General features: G+C 44.5%; 1 protein-coding gene across 2 annotated transcripts in view; it reads left to right on the plus strand.

Moving 5' to 3' along the window:
• TSPEAR (thrombospondin type laminin G domain and EAR repeats) overlaps nt 1-11,472 on the plus strand; it is a 36,307-nt gene extending 24,835 nt beyond the window's left edge. For both annotated transcript variants that reach the window (XM_083741841.1, XM_083741842.1), the window contains 5 exons: nt 58-244; nt 3,022-3,251; nt 7,132-7,313; nt 7,627-7,728; nt 9,958-11,472. In XM_083741841.1, coding sequence (XP_083597967.1) covers nt 58-244; nt 3,022-3,251; nt 7,132-7,313; nt 7,627-7,728; nt 9,958-10,111 — 855 coding nt within the window. In that variant the 3' untranslated portion in view covers nt 10,112-11,472. The remainder of the gene's footprint in view (nt 1-57; nt 245-3,021; nt 3,252-7,131; nt 7,314-7,626; nt 7,729-9,957) is intronic.
• The last annotated feature ends 406 nt before the right edge of the window (nt 11,473-11,878 follow it).

An 11,878-nucleotide genomic window follows, 5' to 3' on the forward strand; every position in this document is an offset into this window, starting at 1 on the left:
TATGGATTGTTCTGTGCAAGAAGAGAAACTGAGCTGTTGTAGCTTCTTGTTTTTCAGATTTTCCTTGCAGTGGCAAATTTTGAAGCAAATGAAAGGGGTCAAGAGTTTTCTGTGATTTACAAGTGGAACTACAGAAAGGAGAAATTCACTGTGTACCAGAGGATCAACACATACAGTGCTCGAGACTGGGAGGCATTCGTCATTGATGGAGAGGCCTTCCTCGCAGTGGCTAATCATAGAAAAGGTATCTAGTTGCCAATGTACAGTGACACCAATTGGCATGTGCAAAATCCCTTCCCTTTGCCATTGGACAACCAGAACCACCTGGTGTGCACCTGCTTTCCTTACATATGTTCTGTTCCTCTTAACAGCTGTGTGGCATGCATCAAGTCAACAGGTGCAACTTTTGGCATGGAAATGCCGTGATGAGGGAAAAGCTGCCCTTGATTAATTTAATCTATCTATCTATCTATCTATCTATCTATCTATCTATCTATCTAGTCTATGCCCTGCTTGCAAGACACAGAGGACAAATACAGTGGATGCTGGGGTTGCAAACGTGATCCGTGCGGGATGCATGTTTGCAACCCACAGCATTCACAACCCGCGTCTGTGTGTTTGTGCACGTGCGGGTTGCGATTTAGCGCTTCTGCGCATGTGCAAAGCACGATTTAGCACTTCTGTGCATGCGCAACCGCCAAAACCCGGAAGTAACCCGTTCCAGTACTTCCGGGTTTCAGCGGTCCGTAACTCGAAAAAATGCAACCTGAAGCGGCTGTAACCCAAGGTATGACTGTATCTTAGATGACTTTCAAAGGGGATTAAATGAATGTGTATAGGGATAGGTCTGCCAGTCTCCACTAAACCACTGTTGCTCGGGGGAGAGCTACTGCATGGAGGCATCTGGTTGGCCACTGTGGAAAGCAGAATACTGGATTAGGTGGATCCTTGGTCTCATTCATCCAGGTTTGTGTTCTTAGGAGACTCTTCCACCAAAAGTGACTCTTCAACAAAGAGAGATACTGCAAGGGATTGTTGAAGCTGCTGTCACTGTAGCTACTGCAATCAGCAGTCCAACTGACTGCAGCCTTCCCTTGTGGTGTTAATCAAGAGTTTTTGTAGGGTCTATAACAGGGAAATAACGAGTTGCACTCCTCTTTCGCCCCCACCTGTCAGGGTTCAGAGGCTGCTCAGCAATTCACTTCCAAAAGCTCTGTGTCCTCTTTAAATTAATAATTCCTATTGGCTAAAACCATTTTTAAACAGTGGGTGTCTGCTTCATTTTGCACCAGCTTTTTCATATTTGCATCTGTACTGTGTTTAGTATGTGGTTATACATATTTAGACCCTGGAAACAAATGGATGCTTTCTTGGTGTGTCAGGGCCTATGCAGTGTTAAGAGAGAGATTTTAAAAACCTGGATTTATGAAAGCAACCCTGGGGGTCCTCAATCCAGAGTGAGATTGCAACATGGCAGGATGTCGTTGTCATTTATGTATTTTTAACCATTTCCCCCATGTTGTTTTCCTGCTGAAAATCATCCCCTTGTGGTTTCTGTCCCCCCGCCTAAAATTGCACAGTAATGAATAGCAACTTTGTGAGGTATTTTCAGCAGGGAAATGGGTCCCCTGCTAGATTGTGGGCCTTATCAGGTCCCCCGCAAGGCCAGATTCTGGTGCTGTGCCTGGGTCCTCAGCCCAGCCCCTGAGAACAAACAACTGATTCTTAGTTTCCCACAAACAGTATGCGAAACCTTGGTTGAAAATGTGGCTGGTAGTTTAGATTTCAGGCATCTAGGTTAAAATTCTGCAACATTCCTCCAAACCATCAGAATGGTTTGTCACTTGGCATGGTTTCCACTTCACAAACTATAAGCCAAAAAGCCAAAGCCTGAACATAGCTAAGCCACAGGCTTGGGTTTGTCCAACACATCAAGGCAACTAGAGCTTCATTTAGCTCAGTGCAGCAGCAGAACAATTGGGAAGGAGCACAGAAATCACAACCACCTCTCTCAGAGGCTGCACACTCACATGATTGCCCTGGGCTTAGCATGGCTTGCAAGCCTGGTCTCCAAACTACAGTGGTACCTCGGGTTACATACGCTTCAGGTTACAGACTCCGCTAACCCAGAAACAGTACCACGGGTTAAGAACTTTGCTTCAGGATGAGAACAGAAATCATGCTCCGGCGGCACAGTGGCAGCAGGAGGCCCCATTAGCTAAAGTGGTGCTTCAGGTTAAGAACAGTTTCAGGTTAAGAACGGACCTCCGGAACGAATTAAGTACTTAACCCGAGGTACCACTGTAAAGTGGAACCTCCTGGAAGCTTTTTGGGATCCAAAATCATTTGGAGTGCCCATGAAATGACCATATGCTGCCACCCAGTGGAGTCTGTTAACATAATCCATGGAAAGAACTGTTTTTCTAAAATGTGTTGTGTGGGAAGAAAAATTAAAATATATAGTTTCAGCCTTAGAATGAAGTAAACAGGGACAATATGGAAGTAAATGCTATTAAATCAGTCCTATTTGTACTGGGTCCCTCACTTGCTTTTGCAAAAAGGAAAATGGTGGTAGTGTTGTGATTAAAATCTAATGCTTAGCTGACCAAATTCTTTATTCCTCATTCGTGTAATGCCTTACTCTCTTCCAAGTCCAGCCTTGCCATTAGGCAGGCCTCAGGCAGCTGATCTGAGGTGTCATTACTATATTTTTTATTATGGAGGAGGGAGAAGCTTACATCAGAGGGGATGTGGAGCATATGACCCCGCCATCCCCATGTAGGCTTATTTATGGAATCCTATACATTCCATCCCATGCAAAAATTCCACTGTCTTTTGAAATCTTTTCAGGTGAATTGAATTATTAGCTCCCTTTTTGGTTCTTTATCTGGTCAAAAATGAGACAGTCATTTCCTTCAGCTTGTCAACAGCAGCAACAACAAGAACCCTCTCATTTGACTCTCCTTTTCAGATTAAAACCTTGAGGTCAGTCCTTGACGTCTGACATTTTTTCTTCCTTAGGGAATAACCACAATATAGACAGTGTCATATACAGGTGGAACGCCAGGACAGGCCTTTTTGAAACCAACCAGACCATTCCTACCTCGGGAGCCTACGACTGGGAATTTTTCAGCATTGGGCCTTATTCCTTCCTCGTGGTGGCCAACACATTTAATGGAACATCCACCACAATCAACTCTCACATCTACATTTGGCTCAGTGGAGCCTTCCAGCTCTTCCAGTCAATACTGGTAAGATATTGAGTAGGAAAAACCAATGTAATTGTTTGATTGCTTGGGCAATGTATTTTGCTCTGAACACCACAGTGGATATACCCTATATAAGCATAGGGTAGGTGGGTGTGCTGATTTTTATACACAGTTCTGTATTCATGAAGCTGCACTGAATGCTGCCACTGCCACCAAAATGACATAGCCAAAGATTTCCCTTCCATTCATATAGGTCAGTACTGAAGTCTGTTGCACACAGGTAATGAAAACTGTACATGCAGATGTGACTGCAGATCAGGGGGGTGCAAATATAGCTGTGCATTGTGCAATCTATTGTCTCATAGTGCAGGTTGTCTTGAGTCACCATATACCAACTTTTGTGTTACTTGTTTTAATGGGACTGCAAAATAAAAGTGTGGGGTCATCCTTCCTTGATTTATTTTTCCCTTAGTGCTGATCAGCAGCATCACTGAGTATGCTAATTGGTCATATTAGCATATGTTAATATGCACAGTTACATCTGTGTGTGTTTTTAAGTTCTGTTGGAATCTGTAACATTATAGATTAAGTTCATTGGGGGACGGGTAAATGGCAAATAAAATCATGCTTGAATTCAGCCCCTCCCCCTCCCCCGCAACCTGATGCCCTCCAGATGTTTTGGACTGTAACTACCATAATGGCTGGAGCTGATAGGAACTGAAGTCTCCGACACTGAAAAGTTGGCATGTTTTTTTACTTCTTCAAATGTAATGGGTTTTTCTCTGTCCCATCCTGAGCTTGGCTAGCCATCTTCTGGAACTTATGAGCCACCCCAGTCAGCAGCTGTTGCCTGAATGAGTTTGCTAAAGTGTTTGAAGGCAAAAAAGAGCAGGTTGTCTAAGGCAGGCAATAAAGTAGCAAGATAGGGCATGCTGCCCGTCCTGATGTCAGGGTGAGCTCACCCTCAGGCCACTTCAGTTCAGATGAAGGGAGTTGCTACCTCCCTGTTCCCCAGCTGCTGCCCGGGGTCTCAGGAATCACATGGATCTCCTTCCTGGCTCCTGCTCCCTTTGGGCCTCCATGCTTCATCATGCGCAATTCCTTCCCACAAGTCCCCCTGCTCCTGTGTTACTACTGAGGCACATCTCAGTTGCCCTGGCAACCAGGCCAGCTTCCCAGCTGGAGATGGCAGCTGTGGTGGAGAGCATTCCGGTTGCCATGGCAATGTCACAGCTGTTCTTGGTCTTGCCATTCTGCAGTGCTCATCCCGCTGGCCCAGAGAGAGATACTTTTGGCCTCACCTTCCTCTTTCCGTGAGGTAATTGAGGTCACCACTGCTGAGCCTCACCAAAAAAAATGGCAGCGCTTGGGCCAGAGGCTCGGGCAAGTGGGGAGCAGCAAGATACAGGAGGGGCTGATACAGTTCCTTGCCTGGAGCCAACAAAAATTTGGAGCTGGCCCTTGTTTTCCTTCATGGAATAATGCTTTAGGAATGATTCCTTATGATGGAAAGCTACTGGAAAATGCTTCACTGGGATAAAAAATGCACATGGATTTTTCTGGCAAGCAAGCTGCCTATGGGACTCTTAAATCTGCATCCAAACAGCAGTTTATTCCATTTCCCCATTACCCTAATTGTTAATTTCTGCATTATATTTGAACTTCCACACAATGAAAAAGCCATTTCCAGGAATATAGAGCAAGTTCATAGATTGTTTCCATGTTGTTTGCAAGCAGGGTTTTTTTTATCTGGAAGCAAATTACATGGAGATGCTATACTTGCACTGTAGATTTCTAGAAGGGCTTGCTTTTAATGCCATGTGAAAGCTCAAATTAACAGTTAGGGAAATGGAATAAACTGCCATGTGAATGCAGTCAAGTTCCAGTCTCAAGGAACTTTGAAGAATCTACATGGATTTTCAGCTTTGGCACAATATTTTCTGGCTACATTCCTTCATAAATACATAGAAAACTGCTCTATACTGAGCCAGACCTTTGGTCCATTTACTCAGTGCTTTTAGCAGCAGCTCTCCAGGATTTCAGAGAGGAAGCTTTTCCCATTCTTACCTGAATCTGCTAGGGGTTGAGCCAGACACTTTCTTTAGCTCTCCCACTGAGCTACAGCCTACGAAGTATTGCAATGGAGGAAAGACCATTTCCTTGTTGAGACCACCCTCAGATCAGTGTAGATGTGAGCTATGTTAGAAAATGGGTGGGTTGGCATGCATCATTTAACACAGCTCTGGAAATTGTGGTACTAGTTAAGAGCAGAGGACTGGGTTACATTAGTCCCCAGTAGGGCTGCTACTAAGATAATGTCCTAGTGCAAGGGAATGTCATGCATGAAATAAGAGAGCAGGAGGAAGCATTTGCCAGACATTCTGCTAGCAATATTTCCAATGGAACCCAGCTGTGCAGGAAGCAGAATGGAATGTGGTTTTGCATTCTTCATAATTGTGAACACCAGGGGGTTTCCAAGTAAAAACCAAGTGAGTGAACAGGCTGACATATCTGGACAACTTTCTAAAATTGGGACCCACACCAGACCTTCCTTCTCATTGCCAACTAACTGCTAGGTCTGCTTCTGCAAGAGTTACGTGGCTACTCAAACCCTCTTGTACACCAGGCTGCAGGGGAGAAACGTCATTCCTAGAGCAGGAAGAAAGAAATGGTTTTTGAATGAGAGTGGCAGGGGAGGAGGGTAGCCCATCTTCATTTTGGTAGAATTTTCCTTTTAAAAAGGCGATATGAGCACTAATACGGAAAAGAAGAAAAGCATTCACCTTTAAAAAACAACAACCAAAAATGGGGGGGGGGGACCCAAGCCAAAAATGCTTCCAAAATGGCTTGGGCATTTGGTGAATGGATTGGTGGTTGCAGTTTTCTTTTATTTTCATGAGCTGAGGTCACAGGAACTGGGCAATAAGTGCCTGTGGCAGTATCCTAATCACCTTACACCAGGGATGAGTAGCCTTTGGCTCTTCATAGCTTCATGGCTGGGGCTGGTAGGAATTAGGAGTCCAGTTGGAAAGCTGCAGGTTCCCCATCCCAGGCTTACACACACTACCCTCAGCCTTTATTAAGAGAGAGAAGAATCAGGTATGCAAGCAATTGTGGTTTGTCATTCAGTTACTGGCAAAATCAGTGTTCAAAGTCCAGCCTAAAAGGATGATGTCTGCACTGCTTGTCGCCAAAAGATTATGACAGTGGTGTTAATAAAATTCTTACTGTATGTAGAAGCCCTTAATGCAGGAATGGGGAACCTTTTTCAGCCTAAGGGCCACAATCACTCACGGGCCAGCTTCTGGGGGCCACATACCAGTGGTGGGTGTGGCCACAGGCAAAAAGTAGGTGGAGCAACAGTGTGGTTCTTGCCTTTGTGCAGTAGGCTACATTCAATCAGTGGCGTAGCGTGGGTTGTCAGCACCCGGGGCAAGGCAAGTAATTTGTGCCCCCTAACCCGTGGATTTGTGCCCCCTAACCCTAACCCCCAGATGTTGTGCCCGGTGCGGCCGGCCCCCCCTGCACCCCCCACGCTACGCCACTGCATTCAATCCATGTACATGAGATGTTCTACATACATCTCTCCATCCAGACACAATTCAAGGACATATTCTAGCAAGGCAAAAACTCTCAAGGATGGGATGGAGCAAGGCCAGAGTGGGGCCTGGCCTGGCGAGGGTGAACGGCCTAGATAGCACCTTGAGGCCTAGACAGAGTGGCCTACAGGGCTGAATTTGGCCCCCAAGCCTGAAGTTCCTCACTCCTGCTTTAATGGAAACTGATGTGCCTGTGCTGAATGGCTTCCCGGAGGGGAAGTTGAGGTCTGGATTATTCTCCATGTATTGTGTTGGATGCATTCTTCTGCAGTTGCTGCTCATTTTCTGCAAAGCTTTTCTTCACGCCTTCTCTTTTGGTCTAGACTTTTGGTGCTGCTGATTGGGAAGTCTTCCAGATCCAAGACAGGGTCTTCCTCGCTCTGGCGAACAGCTATGACAGTACAATTGTTGCCCCAAACAACAGCTTTGCCATCAATTCTTCCATCTACGAGCTTAACATCACTGCACAGATGTTTGTCAAGTTCCAGGATATTCTTACCTACAGGTGCCTCCGTTATGTATGGCTGAAAACACCAGCTTTGTGTCATTTTGATAATGGAATGTGTTTCGGTCTGCCAGAATGTTTTGATTCTTTTTAAAAAAAATTGTAAGACTGCAGTCTAAAATGTGTTCTTAAATTGATCTAGGTGGTCGAAATGTATCATAGAAAGATGAAAACGCTCACTTCTCTTAAAAGAGTCTGATTTGGGGAAATGATTTTAAAAATGTATTCTAAATAGTAAATGGTAAGAGGATGTTTTCCCAGGCAGTTATCCTGTTGTTGTAATCTCTTCTTGTTTGGTTGGTTTCTGTTGCAGTGCTGTGGATTGGGAGTTCTTTTCAGTTGGAGAAGATAACTTTTTGGTGGTAGCAAATTCATTTGATGGTGTGACCTTTGCTGTAAACAGCATTATTTACAGGTAAGTAGGTGCACAACCCCCGCAGTGTCATAGCTTGAGTCATACTTGATTATTTTCATAGTGAATGAAAGTGGAACTAGTAAAAAAGGTAGGTAAAGGTAAAGGACCCCCTGGACGCACTACTACTGGCACACAGAGGACCTTGACAAGTGCCAGAGCACACGGAAAGGCCATTTACCTTCCTGCCACAGCGGTACCTATTTATCTACTTGCACTGGCATGCTTTTGAACTGCTAGGTTGGCAGGAGCTGGGACAGAGCAATGGGAGCTTACCCTGTTGCAGGGATCCAAATTGCCGACCTTCCAAGAGGCTCAGCGGTTTAGACCACAGTGCCACTTTATGATGGTAACTAATATAGGAAGGAAAATCAATCTGATCTCACCCTGTGGGGTCATGTTATTGTAAGGGTCTGGGCGCAAATGGATTGGAAGGGATCCAATGAGGTTTCAAGTTCTAGTCCAACCATTTTATTTTCTTGAAACTTCCCAGACAAATGTCACCTGCCTTTGTGTCATTGGTGGTTTTTATAGCTCATTTTTATAAAGATTTGTACCTGCATCTCTTTATAAACACAGTCTCGTGGCACATACTTATGTAAATACCATAGATCAAATATCACAGGCAGAACGTTCTTTTCACCTGCTTAGGTCACCTAAAACAAAATGCACTCTTCCCTCACATTCTACTTTGAATAATTAAAGGGTATACACGTGTGCACTAGCCCTCAATACATTGAAACATCAGATCCAGGAATTATCCCAGGAGCATGTCACTGGATACCACTGTTGATTAGTTAATATTTACCCTATAAGTACAATTTCCCAGACTGATGAGAACCCATGCTACCTGCCCGCAACACACTCTGCTACCTGTTACATATTTCAGAAGCTTTTCCAGGAGGATATAAAATACACCTCCTCTGTTAAGTCAGCTACTTTATGAAAGAAGGAAACTAGGTCAGTCTGGCATCATTTGTTCTCAATAAAACCATGTGAACTGTTCATGATCACTCGTTTGTTCTATTCAGTAACAGCTGTACTGGTTTTTAAAAATGTTTCCTTCAATCATCTCTACTTCCCTTGGTTTTATTCCTTCCATTAAAAAAGGCATGATATTTACTCTTTCTCCATTCCTCTGGGACTAGCCAGACCAACCCAGCTGATGCATGTCCTCTGGGAGAAAGGATATGACTTGCAACAACTTGCTATGAAGACTGGCCTTGTGCATTGTATTGGAAACCTTAACTGGAAGTGAATGGCCCTAAAATTATATCTGAATACTGTCAAGCAATAGCAGCCATCCAGTGTTGGATTCTGGACTTGATTGTGCAGTCCTGGAGAGGAGGGATATGCAGTCAGGAGTGGGTGTGCACAGAGGGTGCTGCACATGCAATTCATTCCCTAATACAACTGCTAGGACTGTTTTTCTTCTCTTCTGCCCCTCCCTCTCCCTCTCAGGAACCGGCAGTGAATCGTGGTGTAGGAAAGTCAAAAAGCAATGCAGCCCCACCTGTGTAGCCCTGCTGGCTACCACAGCTCAGTCTATTGCCCCCAATTCGTGCCCACAGTACATTTCCCTTCCTAAGTCTATAGCACTACCATGTAAGTCTCTGAAAGCCACATAACTTTGTGCAATAGGCTACATGCAGAAGTCACCTCTGAAAGCCAGAGGTGAGGAGCTTTAGGCTTAGGGGCCAAAAATGGCCCTCTGAGCCTCTCTGTTTAACTCTTGGGGCCAGCTCACCCCTTCATCCCAGCCTATGCCTCCTCTCACAAAGCCACACTAGCTCACTGACTGTGCTCCACACACTTCTTAAGTGCTTTTGCCTGGCCAGGACGTGTCATTGAATTGTGGCGATACCACTTGCTTACCTGAGTGGTGGCTGGGGAGATGTGCTTTCTTTGTAAATCTACATATGACCCACTCACATGTGTCCCCCAGAAGGGAATGTGGCCCCTGGGCGGAAAATAGTTTGCCACACTTGCTTTCAAGTGCTGCCTTGCGGCACAATGCCAGTGGCCCCTTCAAATATGATACAGTTATACTGGGTGTTAGGAGCATGTCCGCTATCTATAAGGTAAGCTCTTTGAACTGGTGTTAAAGGAGCGCATTTCCTCACTAGGCCTTTTTCTGAATGGGAAAGCTGTTTGAAGGCAGTGGGGTAAAACAGGTCCTGGGAGGTTGGTGATCATGAGCCATTGAGTAACTCTTTTCTCTCTCTACTGTAGATGGCAAGGATATGAAGGCTTTGTAGCTGTTCACCATCTTCCAACGTTTGGCTGTAGGGACTGGGAAGCTTTCACCACTGCAGCTGGCTCTTACCTCATGTATTCAAGTGCAAAAGAACCACTATCCAGGGTGCTGAAGCTGAAAACCTTTTGATCTGGACAGGGGTGCTTTGATTTGCTGCAAACAAGTGAGCAAGTCCGGACTTGGGAGGAACTACTTTGGCTACTCAGGGCTAGGATCAGGAATGCTGTACCAAAGAGTCACTGCCATGAATGCCAGAGATGCCATAGGATAGATACCCAGGTTGCCTCTCTGGATTAGGCTGCTCAGGATTAGATTTCAAACCTGTTTTCCAATACTTGGAATGAGCTAGGAATATACATAACTTGGAGCTGGCCAGTGATATTAGTGAGTACAGTAACCTTGATTTCTCTCTCTCTCAGACATACCACACCATCCATGCAAGACAAACACATGCCCACTTCCGAACACCTTCCAGACCTAAGGAGCTGCTAATATAATTCACAATCCTGTGGGCAACAGAAACTAGAAGATGCCTTTAGCACATTATGGGCTACTGATCCCCAACTTAGCAATATGGAACAAATATAAGCATTTGGGTTCACTCCTTCCAGATTCCAGATGAATGCTTCCACTGCCATGTCACTTTATGGGAAGAGCTTCAGTGTGCACCATTTTGGCATATTCCAACCCACTGTGAGCCCCTGTGGATATTGCTGGATCCCTGAGAAAGATCCCAGAAGAACGGAAAGAAGATTCCTTAGGATATGGATATCCTGTATGTAGCTTGAGAGCTTTGTGCTACAGCAAAGACTCAGCTGTTGTTTTTTCAAAGCTATTAAACCAGTTCAGGCAATTATTTATGGCTCTGGATTTTAGGAGTTCAAGGGGAAATATCTGGGCCTTGCTGAGAAAATCTGAAGCCCAATTACTCCCTTAATACAAAGTACTGCAGTCCACATCCGTGAAGATGCACAACCCATACTGGCTTGGGACGTCGTGCTGCCAACAGTTGCACAGACCAGTGGGCTATGGTGAAAGCCCTGGCCTTACAAAGTACATTAGTCTTCCACATTTTCAGCATAACTACAAGGAACGGAAAGTCAGATGTATTCTTGTTATGTTTAGGCTTTATGAACAGCTGTTGTGGATTTCACAAAATGGTGCTTATTGACATTTGGAAAGCCATTAGTACCTTGTCGTGTGGATCTGTGACACCTCTCTAGTAAGCTCTACCCCATTTTCATTGTTGCTTTCTCAGTCTTTGCTTACATGTTAGCCTGTGAATAATCCCCCAAAATATAACTAATTCTTGTTATTGCAAAGGATTTCAAATCATTCTCTATAAATGATATGTTTATATTGTATGAATTGCTACTATTGACAATAGCAGTTCTTAGAGGGAGGTGGAATTATTATTTATTATCCAAAGAATATTTGCAATTTTGAAAGTAGCACCCAATAAAATTGACGGAGTGACTTTGATAACCTCAGGGGTTCTGCTTCAGGGGTTATTTTTTGTTAGCACTGTAGACAAACACCCATCTTAGCTGAAATAAGTGAACAAATGCAGTTCCAGTTGCCATAACTCTTTAGGTCCACATTACCTGGCTACCAGGCTTACCTAAGTTAGGTTCAGCTTTGTTTGCAAAAACACACTGAAGTAATGAAACATAAAAGATGACTGCTGATTTTTACTACTACTTTGCATAATGCACAATTAATTTATGGAATTCACTGCCCCAGATTGTGGCTTTGGCCACTGGCATAGGTAAGTCTCAAAGGGGATTAGAGATGGGAACATTTTACAGGGTCTGGAATGTGCTTATAATGCAGCCTACAAGGTGCAAGGATGAGTGAAGGAATCCCATTCCAAAGCATCCTATGCAATCACAACTC

Source organism: Podarcis gaigeae (assembly GCF_964106915.1).
Source record: "Podarcis gaigeae genome assembly, chromosome: 5".
Lineage (NCBI taxonomy): Eukaryota > Metazoa > Chordata > Lepidosauria > Squamata > Lacertidae > Podarcis > Podarcis gaigeae.